This window comes from Carica papaya, chromosome 3, assembly GCF_054855325.1.
Source record: "Carica papaya isolate Zhongbai chromosome 3, ASM5485532v1, whole genome shotgun sequence".
NCBI lineage: Eukaryota > Viridiplantae > Streptophyta > Magnoliopsida > Brassicales > Caricaceae > Carica > Carica papaya.
The window spans coordinates 19542254-19559732 of NC_142311.1; the positions used below are offsets into that span (position 1 = coordinate 19542254).

A 17479-nucleotide genomic window follows, 5' to 3' on the forward strand; every position below is an offset into this window, starting at 1 on the left:
TATTTAGTACAAGATCTGACTATTTTTCTAAGATCAATTAGTTTATCCACATTCTCAGATAAATCACAAAGTAAAGGTAATTCATCATTACTTTCAGGCACTGAGGAAATATTTTCCAGAACTAAGAAAGATTCTTGACTTGGGTTAGATTGCACGATGACTTTTTTATGTCTTATTCTTTCTTGAATATCTCTTCAAGTCTGGTTTATTCAGATGCCCCACATTATCTCCTTGAATGAGACCTTTCGAATTAGAACTCTCCCCCTAAATATGACTGTCAAGAATTAACAAATTAGGCATAACCTCTTTTTTCTCACTCTCTCCCTAAGTGTTGGGTTTGAATTGAAATAATTCTCAAATTTTCTGAAAATAACATCCATAGTCACAAAATATCTTTTACATGGAGAATGATAACATTTATAACTTTTTTGAGTTGGAGAATTTCGAACAAATACACATTTAAGGGCCTAGGTTCCAACTTGCTCACATTTCTAGTATGGACAAAATAAACACATCTAAACACCTTTGGGGGAATAGTGTATAAATTTTTTCTTTGCAAAACTTCCAAAGTACTTCTGAAATGAAAAGTTTTCAAAAGCATTCTATTGATAAGATAAATAGTTACAAGAATTGTATCTCGCCAATAACTTATCGGTAGATTCATGGTGACATAAGAGATTGAGTTACTTCTAATATGTGTCTGTTTTTCTTTTTAGTAATACCATTTTATTCACTGGTATAAGCACAACACATCTGATAGATTATCTTATTAGACTCCAATTAAGCATGAAATCCACCATCCATATATTATGTATTGTTGTCTCTTCTTAAAATCTTAACTTTAGCATCAAACTATGTACATATCATTTTATGAAATAATCGAAAGTATGAGAACACATGACCTTTTGCTTTCAACAAATAAATTCATGTTAATCTAGTACAATAGTTAATAAAAATAACAAATTATTTATGAGCAGATAAACAGGTATTCTGAATGGCCTCCTTAAATAGTAGAGTGAATAGTCATAAAAAGGGTAGAATTTTTATGGTTACTCATATGATAGAAACTCCTTAACAAATTATCTATGAGCAGATAAACAGGTATTCTGAGTAACCCCCAAATAGTAGAGTGAATAGTAAGGGTAGAACTCCTATGGTTACTCACATGATAGAAACTCCTTATATGTTTAATTAGCTCACATGCATAACAAAATAAGAAATCTATGAGAGTTCTTTTAAATAAATTAAGATATAATTTTTCGAGAGTAAAGATAGAAGGATGTCCAATCGTCGATATAACTGTAGGATTACCTGATTGACTTTTGTATTTCTGAAAACAGTTTGATTTTCAATTACACTTTGACTTTTATGCAAGACATATACATTATCCTGTAGTCTACTAATATCAATCCTCTTCTCTATTTGAAGATCCTGAAGGACACAATAATTAGGAAAGAATTCAAATTTACAATTAAGATTTATAGTGATGACACTAATAGGTAAAAGACTGTCATTAAAAGTAGACGCATGAAGGACTAAAGACAAAGTTATAGGGGGAGTACATTAATGGAATCTATTTTAAAATATAAAAGTGTATGATCTATCTGTTATACAGACATTTTCTCATTTAGTGCAAGAAAAATAGGTTAGGAAATCTTTAAAAAATCCTGTCATGTATTTGTTAGTTTCAAAATCTATAATGTAAGTATTAAAATTTGAAATAACAGGGAGATAAGTAATACTTGATTTTACCATATTTGATACACCAATAGTTGATGAAGGATTATCCTCACTAGGAATGTTCAATCTCTTTGCTTTTTGCCACAGTTTAAAGTAATAGAAAAAAAGCAACACCTAGTAGCTAAACTCACAAAAATAGAATAAATCTTTTGACTGGCACCAATGAAATTGGGAACAATAGGATTAGTTCGGAAAAAGGAAATATGCTGTGAGCCCAGATTTAGCGACCAGAAGCAGACCGGTCCGGCAGCAGATGCGGTGGCAGAAGCGAACAATTCTGCATGCAACTTGAAACCAGAAAGCTCGCAGTGGCAGTTGACAGAGAAGAACTGCGACCGGATTTGCCACGCAGAAGAAGACCGGATCCAATCTGTGCGAAGGGAGCTTTGATGCAGTTTTGTCGCGATAGACCAGAAAGAGAGATCGCATGACGGCTGATCCTTTAGATCTGTGCGAAGAGAAGGCTGGAGAAGAAGATTTGTGGTGGCTGATTTTGCATGAAGGCCGAATTCGTGTGTTTTTCGGCACGATTCCACAAGATCTATGCCAGATTTGAGCGGTTTGTTCTGTGGAGATTTTCGCTCAGCTCGCGGCGGCGCATGGCAGCGTATGAGACGGGGAGTGGCAGTCCGGTGGCAGCTCGTGTTCCATCTAGTTAGGTGGTAAGAGTAGATCTTGATAAGTGGTACCAACTCAGCCTATTGAGTTATTTTAGGTTTTTTTAAAAAAATCTGAAATTAGAACATTAAAATATTTTTATTTAGTTCTGATACCAAGTAGATTTTCGAAGAAATTATTCGCTTTATTTTCTCATATATTTGTGATATTATAACTATGATATTTATATGGAATTCCTATATACGAATAAGGAAATTTACATTATTGTAAGAATTCTAATTGATTTTATTAATTAATTACATTATTATAGGAAAGATTGCAGGAATGATTATGAAAAAAAAATATATCCCGACTGATTGGGCAACGGAATATTCTAATCAACAAAGTGGTTACACCAAAAATTTTTTTGGATCCCAGTAGTGACAAGCAATGCTTGGTGGATTTCTTTTCTGGATTTTGTCGTGATTAATTAGTTTACTGCTCCTTTGGAAACCATGTTTTCAGAAGGATTTTTCCTTTTCAAAGGTGCTCCCTGGTTAGGTAGTTTAAGTAGAGATGTCTAAACTTTCAGCTTCTTGTTGCTTTGATATTTAAAAACTTGAGAACGAGCTTTTACTAAGCAGAGGAGATTATGCCAAATAGAAATTACTAGAATAGAAATATTTCAATATTACAAGATACATTGTTAGTTGCCAAGATTATAGAGAGAAGATCCTTAACTTATTCCATAAATATAATCTAATTAATATAGAATCTTAAAGTTAGTGACATGCATCCATAGTTTCCTTTCAGAAACAGTGCAAACGTGTATAACTATGTAAATATATGAATCAATAAAATATACCTAAAAACCCTATTTGTTCTTCTGTTTTTGTATCTCTTTTTCTTTTTTTTTTTTTTTTTGACCATAAGTTATAATGTGATGACAATGCTTGAAATTCCCCAAGAAACAACAGATCCTGCTCTTGAGAAGAAGTTTATAATCTCGTAATCAATTCAGGTCCCAAACTCCAATCCAGATCCTGAAAATGTCGTAACAACTTGTAATCCTTGATTGGGAGATGAAACTGAATCTCATGTTAGCAATAATGAACAAGACTTTCTCATTGCTGTTGGCAAAGGGACTAGAGAGTGCATACGACAACCCTTATATCCCCTTTCACACTTCTTCTCATTAAAATTTTTTTTCACCATCTCATAGGGCCTTGTTAGCTTGAACACTAATGTTTTTCTCATGACCTTATCCTGTTGTCCAATGGGAAATAAAAACAAGCTGTGAATGTGGAGATGGAGGCATTGGTCAAAAACAAGACTTGGGAGTTGGTGAAGTTACTGACAGGAAAGAAATTGGTCGGTTGTAAATGTGTACAGACATATAAATCGACATAAAGATAAGGCAAGGTTGGTGATTGAAAGATATACTCAAACTTATGGACTGGATTATTTAGAGACCTTTGCTCTAGTTGCAAAGACAAATCCTGTTAGAATATCGTGTCATTGGCAGCTAATCATGGTCGGAACTGCACCAGTTAAAGAACGCATTTCTACCTGTAGAACTAGAGGTAGAAATTTATATGGAGATCCAAGCTAGGTTATGGAGGTAATTTGGCTGCTCATATTGTTTGCAAGTTGAAAAAGGTCTTATATGGATTTAAGCAATCACCATGTGTATTGTTTGGCAAATTTGCGAAAGTTATGATTGTCATGGGATATAAGTAAAGACAAGGAGACCACATGTTGTTCATTAAACACTCATCTTAAGGGGAAGTTATAGCTTTCTAGTATATGTTGATCCACATAATAGTAATTGGAGATGATGTTAAAGGAGAGACAATATCTAAGTTGGTGCTTAGCTAAGTAGTTTGAGATCAAGATACTCGGACAGTTGAAATATTTCCTTAGGATTGAGGTAGCACGCTCTTGAAAAGAAATTTTTTATCTCCTAATAAAATTACGTTATTGATCTCCTTGAAGAACGAGCAAGACAAAATGCGAACCAGCAAATAGTCTAATAAGCAAAATTTTTGATTGGGAAAGGCATAAAAGGATGCGATAATAGATAGAGGAATATATCGACGCCTGGTAATAAAACTCATTTATTTGTTACATACACTGCCACATGTATCATATACAGTAAATGCGATCAATCAGTTTATATATAGCTCTAATGGAGTCCATTTTTTACCCGTGTTAGAACATCTTAAGAGTACACCAGGAAAAAATATTGTCTTCAAAAGGAATGGAGATCTAGTTCTTGAGGCATATATAGATGTTCATTATGCTGGGTCATCATTAACGAGGGATCAACCTTCGGATATTGCACAATTCTTGGCATTCTAGTGACATAGAGGCGTAATAAACAGAATGTGATAGCATAGTCAAGTGCGCAAGCATAATTCCAAGTGATGGTTTAAGTCATCTTAAGAGACTTGAAGTTTAATTGGAATGGTCCAGTGAGTGATATTGAGTTTGTCATTGGCATAACTCATAATTCGGTTTAACATGATCAAATGAAGCATGTCAAAATTGACAGACATTTCATAAAAAAAATTTACAGAGGGGATTGATTTGTACATCTGACATGTACACACACGACCAACTTGCTAACGTGCTTATCAAAGGGTTAAGTAGTCCAATGTTTCCAAGTATTATCTCCAAGCTGGGAATGGAAACTACCTATTCATCAGCTTGAGAGGCAGCATGAGAGAAGTGATTAATTGCATGTATATGTTGCTTCCTTTTGTAACAATTGTATCCCTAAAATTAGGCTGATTTAAAGATTCCCATTATGATAAAATATTCCATAAATCATGTGATTCCAAATTAATTTTCTTTTTTTATTGTTAGGTTCATTGTATATAAATTTAACTTTTTTGTATTATTCAATCAATAATGGACATGAAATTATTCCACATATTTGATTGACTACCTTTTGGTGCAGAAACCATAAAGTTGTTGTTGCCCTTTGTGTCCTTCATGTACTTTTATAGTTTGGAATCTAACAATCATTTCTTTTTGCATTGTTATGTGGCTTAGAAGGTTTTGAAGCAGATAGTCTTTCTTGTTATTTGGGTTTGTGCCGGGTTTGCCTTCAAACTTGGAGATCTCCATTTCTACGTTTTTATGTGCTTTTTGAAGGAGTAAGGAAAGTTTCATGCTTTGGGGGGGGAAGGGGGGGGGGGGGGGGGGGCTACTTTTCCTGGCCTTTAGATGCTTTGGTTGGAGAGCAATGCAGGAAATTTTAACCAGCATTTTTATTTGCTACTGATATTTGGGATAGGATTGGTGTGCTTAGCTTTTATTTGGGATTGAAAGGTGATTTTGAGTGTTTGTAAGGTGAGAGTTCAAACACTTTGCAAGGTAATTGCTACATGGTTTCATCAAACGTTTTAGGAACTGGTCCTCCATTATTTAATGGAGAGAATTACCAGATTTGGGCAATTAAAATGAAAGTTTATTTAAAAGCTTTAAACTTGTGGGAAGCAGTTGAAGATGGAGGAGATCCTACACCACTTGGACCAGACCCAACATTGGCTCAATTAAAAACCATGAAGAGCAGAAAGCCAAGAAACCAAGGGCCTTAACCTGTCTGCATTCAGCTTTGTTTGAAACTATATTTTTAAGTGTCATGACTTGTGAAACACCTAAGGAGATATGGGACAAATTGAAGAAAAAATATAAAGGGAGTGAAAGGGTGAGATCGGTGAAGCTTCTCACTTTGAAAAGAGAGTTTGAGATGCTAGGAATGAAAGAGGGCGAGTCTGTTAGAGAATATGCAGCAAAGTTACAAGAAATTGTTAATAAAATCAAGTTATATGGAGAAGCATTTCCAGATTTCAAAATAGTTGAAAAGATTTTGATAAGTCTTCCGACAAAGTTTGAGCCTAAGATTTCTGCTATAGAGGAATCATGTGATCTTAAAGTCCTCTCTGTTGCAGAACTTATAAGCAAATTGCATTCTCAAGAACAAAGATCAAACCTGAGAGAAGATGAAGCTGTCGAAGGTGCATTTTGAGCTAGGCCGAAATGTAGACCTCAAGGAAAGCAGTATAAGAAGGGAGGTACCGAGAAAGGGAAGGGTGCTAAAACTTCAAAGGATCAGGGAAAGAGAAATAAGTTCCATCCATGCAGCATTTGTCAAAGAACAAATCATCTTGAGAAAGATTGTAGGTTCAAAGATAAACCAAAGATTGAATGCAGGTATTGTAAGAAGCTGGGGCACATAGAAAAGAATTGTTGGGCCAAGAAAAATCAAGCAAACAACAAAGAGCAGCCTTCACAATATGCAAATTACACTGACGAGTCGGAGGAAGAAACTTCAAAACTGTTTATGGTCCCTCAATCCTCTGTTGACACTTGCAATCACACTTGGTATGTGGATAGTGGTTGTACAAGTCACATAGCAAATGAGGATAACATGTTCTGCGAATTTGATGGAACAATCAATACACGGGTCAAACTTGGAAATGGACAAGTGGTTGAAGCTCAAGGCAAAGGTATTGTTGCTGTTCAGTCTCCAAAAGGTGCCAGATATATTCAAAATGTTCTTTACATACCAAGCTTGACACAAAATCTTCGGAGTGTTGCACAAATGATTTCTAATAGGTATTCTCTGATTTTTAAAAATCGAAGTTGCTGCATATTTGATCAAAATAATCACTTAATTGTTGAAGTGAAAATGATAGATAAATGTTTTCCGCTGAAGTGGAATTCAGTCCTTGATAGTGCTCTTTATAGTAAATATGATGAAACGTTGTTGTGGCATAGGAGATATGGACATTTCAATCTTGTATTATTGAAACAAATGCAATCTCAACAATTAACTAGAGATTTTCAAGGATTAAATGAATCAGATTTTGTATGTGGTGTATATCAGCTTGGAAAGTCTCATAGGCAGCCGTTTCCTTCAAATTCTAAATGGAGAGCAAGAGAAAAACTTGAATTAGTACACAGATGTGTGTGGACCTAGATGGATCCATTCACAAACACAAGGTAAGGCTTGTTGTCAAAGGCTATTCACAACAATTAGGTGGACTTTAGAGATACATTTTCTCCCGTGGCAAGGCATGAAACTATCAGGTTGTTATGAGCCCTTGCAGCTCAACAAAAATTTCAAGTCTTCCATCTTGATATAAAATTTGCATTCTTAACTGGTGAGTTAGGGGAGGAGCTTTATATAGAGCAATCCGAAGGATTCAAGGCTGTTGGTATAAAAGACAAAGTGTATCGATTCCATAAGGCACTTTATGGGCTCAAGTAGGCTCCTCAAGCCTGGTATAGTAAGATTGACACTTACTTGACAAAGTGTGGATTTATGAGAAGCGAGAATGAACTCACTTTATATGTTAAGACTGCTGAAATGGAGCAAGTTATCATTGTTTCTCTTTATGTAGATGACTTGTTAGTCACTGGAAGTTGTTCCAAAATTATTTCAAAAATTCAAAAGAGAAATGGAAGACAAATTTGAGATGTCTGACTTGGAACTCATGACATATTTTCTTGGCATGGAGATCAACCAATCTAGAGAAGGTATTTTTGTGTCACAACAGAAATATGCAACCGGATTATTGAAGAAGTTTAAAATGGAGAGCTGCAAACAAGTTTCTACTCCTTTGGTTCAAAATCTGAAGCTATCAAAGGAAGATAAAGGTGAAAATGTGAATGTTACTCTGTACAGAAGTTTAATAAGGAGTTTGCTTTATTTGACAGCTTCAAGACCTGATTTGCTGTTTGCAGCAAGTGTTCTTTCAAGATTTATGCAAGACTCAGGACAAAAGCATCTAGTAGCAGTTAAAAGGGTGCTTAGATATGTTAAAGGAACAATTGACTATGGCATTGTTTATACACAGATTAAATATAGTGTTCTTGAACGTTTTTTTGATAGTGATTGGACAAGATGTCCTGATGATTTCAAAAGCAGTACTGGATATGTGGTTACAATTGGGTCAGGGGTGTTTTCATGGCTATCAAGAAAGCAAGGGATGGTGGCGCAGTTAACAGCAAAAGTTGAATACATTGCTACTAGTGCTAGTGCAAATCAAGCCATATGGTTAAGAAAAGGTTTGCATGATTTGAAGCAAATTCAAGTTGCTCCAACTGTGATCAAGTTGGATAATCAATCAGCCTTGGCTATGGCTAAAAATCCAGTCAACTATGGGAGAACAAAACACATACAAGTTAAGTTCCATGCTATTCGACAAGTTGAAAAAGAAGGTGAAGTTACTTTAGTTCACTGCAGCTCTAAGAACCAACTTACAGATATCATGACCAGCCATTAGGGAAGGAAAGATTTGAAACATTAAGATTAAAGTTAGACAGTTCTAAGAAAGCTCCTAAGGAGGAGTGTTGATGTATTAAGATTTTTCTTAAAGCTATTTAGATATTTTCTATTTTGTAAGTACAAAGTACTATGTATATGTATGGTCCTGCATATTTCTAACAATAAAATATGCACATAATATTTTGCAGTAGGTAGTGTTATGATTTCCTTCCATAATTTAAGTTGTTTACTTAGGGAAGAAACCTTTATATATACATATATATCACTTTTTTGTATTTTAAAAAATATCAATGAAAATTCACATTTCTTGTCATCCTTACTGATATTTTTCTACTCTTTCTAATTTTTGTCAGGGATACAAGACATGGTTTCTTTTTTTTTAAGAAAAGAAAATATCATATATGGTTTCTTTGGGGTTTCCTTTTTCTACGCTACAGATGTATTGGGTTGGGATCTTGTATTCATATGTTTGGTTTTTTTGTTTTTGTTTTCATTTTTTTTTCTCTTTTATGGAGGATAACTTATAGTCTTTATTTTCCTTACTTTATCTAATATTTTCTTTTACTACTGAAAAATTATGAATGATAGGATCATGATGTTATAGTGACTGCATATGCTTAGTTTTAAAAATAGATCCTAGATTATATTGGCTGAGCTGATTTATAGATTATTTATTTATTTATTTTAGTAAGTACCATGGGAAAAACTCCATGCAACCTGTGTTCATTTTGGGGCCTAGCAAATATAAAGGCCATGGTCAATTTGTAGATGCATGTACTTATGGTACATATTATTCATTATTAGATTAAATGGTTCCAAATAATTTAGGTGAGTTCTAGTTATCTCAAAAATTTAAAAAAATTGTTTATTTTTATTTTTATGCTATAAGGAGCTGCTTTCTATGCAATTCCACTATGCCAAAGGTGTGGAGAAAGCACAAGACAGATAATTTGAAAGTTAAATCAACTAGATTAATTTGAGTAATTGGATTAATCTGTTTTTAATGGGCTTAGCTCTTATATTGACTGTCAAATACTCATATAAAATGGTAATAAATCAAGTTTTCCCTACTAAAATTTAAAGTTTAGTCAGTTCATTTGATTTAGTTTGTATAGACCAGGCAATGGAAACTGCTATGTTCTCATTTCTATCTTTTGAATATTCAAACTGACCTTTTGTCCTTAAAAGTATTCTTTTACTCTCTTATTTCAATTTTTACACATGTTACATGCTTCCATTTATAGTTTGATCCTCCTCTTATTGCAGGATGGATCTTCAGCATGCAGGAGAGGGGGAATCTCTTATGTTAGAAGGGGATATTGGTGGTGGATTGGTTCTCCAAAGGATGATTAAAATCCCCAGGCACAACCCCAAGGTAATCCAGATTGACTCTAGCATTGTAGCCCGCAAAGTTGGTGCTGGTTCAGGAGGATTTTCAAGGTTGGTTTGGTTTCTTATTTTTGTTTATTTTATTTTTAATGTTCCTCCCTTTTTCTCAAGTCACTTTAGTAGTTTCCGGCACTACTGCTACCCCTCGAAATCAAAAATATCAGCGTGCCTGTTCTTTTGATACTGAATTAATTTGATATAATTTTTAGCCCAAAATCTGGTTAGGGGGTTTTTGAACTGAAAATCAGAATTGAAATTTGTAAAATGTTTCTAGGAATGTCTTCCCCTCTAACCTATTTTCCTAAAAAGTTTTGGCTCGTTTTGAAACAAACCAAATATCTCTTTGAATAAGAAAGTGCTCAAAAATTTTGCTTAAGTGTTTTGTCTATTGCTAATTTATAAATAATATCTTTTCCTATCCATTAAGTATTCAATATAGTATCAGAGTTAAAGGTCTAGTGTTCAAGTCTTAACTGCTGCCTATTGACTAATTTCAGCGCAACTTAGACTGTCTATGCTTCACTCAATGTAAATTCTTGTGGGCTTGCACTTGAGGGAACATGCTAATCTATAAACTATAGACTGCATCATTTCAGATTTCGTTTAAGCTCTTAACAATTGAACCAATAAATTATTTAACAACTACAATTTTACTCTTCCATTTATACTTATTGTAATTGAACAGAAAAATATGTGAATATTTTATGATGATATTATTCCGATAGATTAGAGATATATATACATATACAGAGGGATCTATCTAAGGTAACTAGTTTAAAATTATCCTATCAATCTACTACCTTTAATTATGCTATTTTGCGTGGAAAGTCTATTGCCTACAATTATATTATTATACAAGGAAAGTATGTTCTAATCTCGTCACACTCCCTATTAAGATGGAGTATAAATATTAATCATGTCCAGTTTGTTTCGAAAATATCCAATCCGAGTTCTATTTAAAGTATTTGTGAATATATCACATACTTGTGCTCCTGTCTTTACATAAACAGTATAAATCAAGTTTTCCTCAATTTTCTCACACATAAAGTGACAACAAATCTTTATATGTTTGGTTCTTTTATGGTACACCAGATTTGAGATAATATGAAAGATGATCTGATTGTCACACCAAAATTTTATAGATGACACATATTTTAAACAAACTTTAACTAAAAGATGAGGTATCCATAAGATTTTACATATAAATTGGGGCATAACTTAGTATTCAGATTTTGCACTGAATTGAGATACAACAGTTGATAGGTGTCGAATCCACCAAAAATAAATTCTTAATTAACCAATAAAGTAATATTATAGTAGTGGTAATAACGGTTGAATCTACAGGAAATTAGAAACTAATTTTCTTCTTTGACCAACAAATAAAATGTAAATAAGGGAAAAATATAAAATGAACAATTAGCAGAATGATATCAAACAAACTTTTGATTGCAAATTAGAAATTAAAACAATTATAAGAAAAATTCATAGTCGACGAAATAACTAACTCTAATAACGTAATTAATCATAGATGCAAGGATTCGTTTTACTCAAAATATAGTAAATCAGTTATAGTTATCAGTAACGTTTTGAGAACCAATCTTTCTTATTCTTATATCAACCAAAAAACGTTCTAAAATTGATTCTTCGCAGCCAAGCAGTTCTGGGAATGTCCACAAGATTTAACTTGTCAACAATCTTGAGAGTTAGAAAGATCTGATTCAAGTTGTCAGATTCATCTGCGTGAATCGGTCAACTAGATGACTTACCTCCTCAGTGCAGTACTGATCGCTATTAGGTGCTGAAACCACTCAAACAATTACAGATTTGAAAAGTTCGGCTAGCTGCTTGCAGTTTTTCTTCTCGTATGATCAACCTTATTCAAACATATTCAAACCAACACATATATATAGCTGCAGAATGTAAATAAACACCAGATTTGAAATAAAACTCAAATAATTCGATTAAATCTCACAAATACATTGTTGGAGTTTGCTAGATCTATTAATTAGGCAAAAAAATAAACTAGCCACTCATGGTAGATTTTAATACAAAAGAGTTTTTTATGATAAAAGAGAAGAAAGAAGATGAAAAGAGAGTGTGGAATCTGCCGCTAAAGCTTTGTGCAACATCAGGAAGAAGAATGATGATGAACCTGTTTGGCAACCGTCCTCTTTATAGAAGAGGGGTTAGATTTTTTTCTTTTGTTAATTATGTTCATTTTTCTTAATTTTTGACTTATCCCAAGCTTTTTAGAATATTTTATCTTTGATTTTCAATCTCAAATCTTGATTGGAATGATATTTTTTTTTATATATAAAAAGCACATGTTTTAATTTAAATATGTTGCTGTGTGTGACTCTTAACCTTGCCCAAGTCTAAGTTGTCTGTCTGCTGGACCCAAGCCTTACCCAAGGTTTGTTTATGGGCTAATGATTCTTTTCACGAACTTTTCCTCTTTTTATATTGTTTTTCCTTGTTTCGTTCTTATATTCTGTCTTGAAACAAATATAGAAAATAGCTCGGATTAGATAGCATACCATGAAATTTAACAACTCAAAAGTGGGTGATAATGATGTCGTTTTAAGGCATTATCAAACTCTCCCACATTTATCTTCTGCTTGCCCTCATACCACACAGTACGCTCCATCAATACCTATCTCTTCACCTTCAACTCACTTACTCTCAATCATTTCATCACAACTTGCATGTTACACCTCAACCCTCAAGTTGCAAGAATAACCATCAAGTAGTAATTTGTAAGCTTGAGTTTCATGGAATCACACCAATGTACTTTGACAACATCCAAACACGACATGAGAAAATTTTGTAAATTTAGCACAGAAAAATAAAATCGCCACCAAAACTGTCCAGAAATAAGGTTCATTCAATTGGTTCATGCCAAAAACAGAAAAACTTGAACACTTTGCTTGCTTGAAATGTCACCAATCTTTCGACGCGATGACAAACGTTTGTGATGAATGCACCCGGTTACTTAGTTGGTCACAGTTTCAAGTGGCTGCTAGCATTACTCGTAGTCATTTTACTAGAGGAGTAAATTATTATTTGTGCTTTTTTTTTCACTATGAGTGCGTTTTACACTTCATTTCACACTTTTACTCTAAATATTTTTTAAAATGAGTGTGTTTTATGTGTCATCTCACTCATCACATGATAGCCAATTTGATTTATTCATTCAAAGCACACAATTTTGGACAAGTTGTAAAAGAGTTCTTTTTTAGTATTGATATTCGCCTAAAACTAAGAGAAAATTAATTGTTTTTTTAATAGACAACTCTCAAACAAGCTATATTCAATATGTAATAAAATATAATCATTCACAGTGTGAAAAGATGAAAAACAAGTTATAATTCCTGAAAGATGGTTATAAGTGCAATTTAATTTTTAAAATTTTTCATTTGGGTTGTTTAAAAATAATAGAAAGACAATTGTGAAAGTTGGAGTGAAAAATTGTTGGAGGTGCATGTGTGATATAGCAAAAATTAAGAAATGTCAAAATACCGAAAATGATATACCAAAAAGGAAAACTAGCTATTTGAGATATAGAATGCAGAATGTAGAATGCAGAATGCCTCTCCCCCACACTTAAACTACACATTATTCTCAATTCGATGCAAATAATAAAAAATAAAAATGAAGTAATAGATTAATTCCCCTGATTACTTGACTTGGAGGTGGAGTGCACTGGGAAACATCAGATTTTGAGAACCACCAAATGTGTTGTCATGTGATATAAGTCTTGGGTAAAACTTATGTGGGGAATGACACATGATCGTGTTTTTCTTGGAATTCTGTTAATTTCGTTGTTGTAGACACGACATGGCTGTGCTGGGCAAGCACACGGACGTGTCTTCTTCATAGAAACGCTTTAACGATACCACATGATCGTGCCTTATGGACAAGGTATGTCACACGATTGTATCTCCCAGGTACGTGGTCGTGTCTTATGGGCCAGACACAAGGCTTGTTCGGCTGTTCTAGAGTTTGACTTTTTTCGACTCCAGCACTTGAATTCCCTGTCCCCACACTATAATTATCATAGAACTCATTTTAATTCAGAGAAAAATATTATAAATAAGTTGAAATCACTAATGCAAATAATGAAAATTGAAAAAAAATGAAGAAAAATAGATGGGTTGCCTCTTATCAAGCACCCTTGTTTTTTAGGTTAGACATTGCTAATTTTTAAGCACGTAATCAATCCGTCTTCTTCTAGCTTGTTTAGTTCGTTAGAATTTATTATTAGAAAGGTCTCTTATCTTCCCAAGAATACATATGTCAAATGTTCAAGCAGTGGTTTGGGCTCCAGTTTTGGTGCCTACAAAACAGAAGGTAGAAGTTTTGTGTCAAAAATAGAAAGGTCAACACACGATGCATTGCTGCTTTGAGGTTTAAGGATCTTCAATTCGAACGTCATATCTTGTGGATTCTTCTCAGCAACAAGATCCTCTTCTAAAATTTTAAAGTTATTTACATCAAAATCATTAAAAAGCACAATGTTCAGCTTATCATTATCACTTGAATCAAAATATTTGACTTATAAGATCTACAGTATCAATACCATATACACAAGACACATAATTAGGATATTTTATATCATCATAAATATTAAATTTTACAATTTCTCCATCAAATTCCATAGTGAGTGAACCATCCTACACATCTATCTTCGTTTTGACCGTACTAAGAAAAAATCTTCCGAGCAAAATATCAGAAGGATAAGATGATTTATCATCTTTCATATCTAACACATAATAATCAGCGGAAAAAATGAGATTATCAATTTTGACAAATATATTCTCTAGAACTCCTTGAGGATAAACAACTGATTTATCAGCTAACTGAATTATAACACATGTTTCTTTTAATGGATCAATATTTAACCTTGAATAAATAGATAAAGGCATGAAATTTATTGATGCTCCTAAGTCACACATGACTTTCTTAATTTTTAAAGTATCTATCTTATAAAAAATAACAAACATACGTTGGTCTTTGGATTTGGAGAGTAGTTTCTTCTGAATTATAGCTGAAATATTTTCCCTTCACACTTACCCTTCATTGCAGTTAAGCTTTTTCTTGTTGGTGCACAGCTCCTTTAAAAACTTGACATATTGAGACACCTGTTTAATTGCATTGAGTAAAAGAATGTTTACCTTAATCTTGCAGAAAATTTCTAAAATCTCTTTCTCTTCTTTTTCCTTAATTGTGCAAATCTTTGTGGAAATTGTGGAGGGATTTTAAATAGTGCTAACTGGTCAGAATTTGGGTTTGTTTTGTGCATCTTTCCATCACCTATAACTTTTGGTTCTGTGTTTGTTTGTAAGCCTTGCCCAAGGCTTACCCGACTGAGATTTTCCAGTAACTCTTTACCACTTCTTAATGTAATAACACTTATATTTTCACTTGGATTAATTTTAGTTTGAGATTGCAGTTTGTCTTGGAATTCCAGTTTACTCATAAATATTGCTAATTAGCTTACTTGAGTTTTTAGATTTTGAATGCTTGCTCTTGTTTCCTGTTGAAATTATTGGGTGTTAATAACAAGTGATTTAACAATTTTTTCAAGAGACATACCTTGTTTTTGAAATGTTGCTTCTTGTTGTAGAGACGGTCTTGGCTAATATTGTTGGAAATTTTGTTATCTTACTCTATAGCCAAAGTTAGGATGATCTCACTATCCCGGGATATAAATGTTAGAAAATTGGTCATACCTCTTTTGCGTTTGAACAAGAAATTCTCCTATAGCATAGACATGCTGTTGGTCATTTTTTTGAACTGTAGAACACATGTACTTAGGATGTCCAAATTGCGCACAACTTTCGTAAACTCTAACTTGTTGTGTATTACCCACAATCATATTTTACACCATAGTAGTTACATTTGAAATTTGAGATTCAAAAAAAGAAATACTTATCTCATTCACTCTTCTTGGGGTGTATTGCGTGTTCCTAAACTACTGTGAAGTGATGGCATGATCACTATCAATTCTCTAGCTTCTCGAGATGTCTTGTTCACTATGGCACCACCACTTGCTGCATCTAATATTGTTCTTTCCGTGCGCAGCAATCTTTCATAAAGATAGTAAATGAGAGATTGTTGTAAGATATCATGTTGTAGGCAACTTGCACACAACCACTTGAATCTTTCCTAATAATCATATAAGCTTTCAGAATCCCTTTAACAGATTCCCCATATCTCTGTTCTAATGCTAGTTGCTCGAGATGCTGGAAAGAAACAATCTAGGAAGGCTTTTAACATCTCTACTCAGGTCGTGATTGGTTAGGAAGATAGGTAAAACAATTAATCAGTGGCTACATCATTCAAAGAAAAAGGGAATGCCCTTAATTTTATCTGTTCTTTGGACACTCTGTGCGACTTCATGCTTGAGCACACGACATGAAATTCTTTGAGGTGTTGTGTTGGTTTTCATTCTCTAAACCTCATAACTTGGGCAACAAGTGAATTAAACCAGATTTCAGCTCGAAAGCTACGTCCAGATCTAGACAAGTGATGCAGAGGGGCTGCTGGTTGGTAGGCGGTGCTGCTAGCTCCCTCAAGATGCTTTCTTCAGCCATCTGCTCAGTTTCTGTTTCGGTTTCTACGGCAATGCTTCTGTCTGCAAAACTCATGTACTGCTAACACGTTCTTCTCTTTAGTTGGGTCTATTTTCTTAATTCTTTTGTGATTGTCTCGATTTCTGGATCGTAAAGAGAAGACTCTCCACAGTCAGATCTGGTCAAAAAAGAAAAAAAAATCAGCTAATCTCAATTCTCTAGCAATGACTAAAATTTGATGGGTGTAAAATCTACTAAAAAATAAATTCTTAATTAACCAATAAAATAATATTGTAGTATGGTAGGAATGATCAAATTCACAAGGAATTAGAAAATAATTTTCTTCCTTCATCAACGAAAAAAACAGATAAGAGGAGTTTTGTAGAATTTAATACGCAAAATATAAAATAAACAATGAGCATAATAATATTAAACAAATTCTTGACTACAAATTAGAAAATAAAATAATTATAAGAAGAATTCTAATCGATAAAATAGTTAGTTCAAGTAACGTAGTTAATCATAGATGTAAGGATTTATTTTATCCAAAATATGGCAAATCAGTTATAATTATTAGAAACATTCTGACAATCAATCTTTCCTTATTCTTAAACCAACTAAGAAATGTTCGTTAGCTGGTTCTTCACTGCCCAATAGTTTTGAAAATATTCACAGGATTTAATTTGTCAACGGCCTTAAGGGTTAGAAGAACTTGATTTAAGTTGCCGGATTCATCCGCGTGAACCCGTCAATTAGATGACTTACCTTCTCAGTGCAGCACTGATCACTACTAGTTGCCAGAACTACTCAAATAATTACGAATTTGAGGAGTTCGGCTTGCTGTTTACCATTTATTTTCTCGTATGACAGGTTTTGT

The 17479-nt window shown here is 33.6% G+C and overlaps 1 protein-coding gene across 7 annotated transcripts in view; it reads left to right on the forward strand.

Moving 5' to 3' along the window:
* Positions 1-17479, forward strand: part of HGL1 (heteroglycan glucosidase 1) — a 106519-nt gene that overhangs the window by 63111 nt on the left and 25929 nt on the right. For all 7 annotated transcript variants that reach the window (XR_015817906.1, XM_088216203.1, XM_088216201.1 and 4 more), the window contains one exon: positions 9905-10078. Coding sequence is in view for 6 of the 7 variants with exons in the window: in XM_088216203.1 (XP_088072329.1) it covers positions 9905-10078 (174 nt within the window). In the remaining variant the exon portion in view is untranslated. The remainder of the gene's footprint in view (positions 1-9904; positions 10079-17479) is intronic.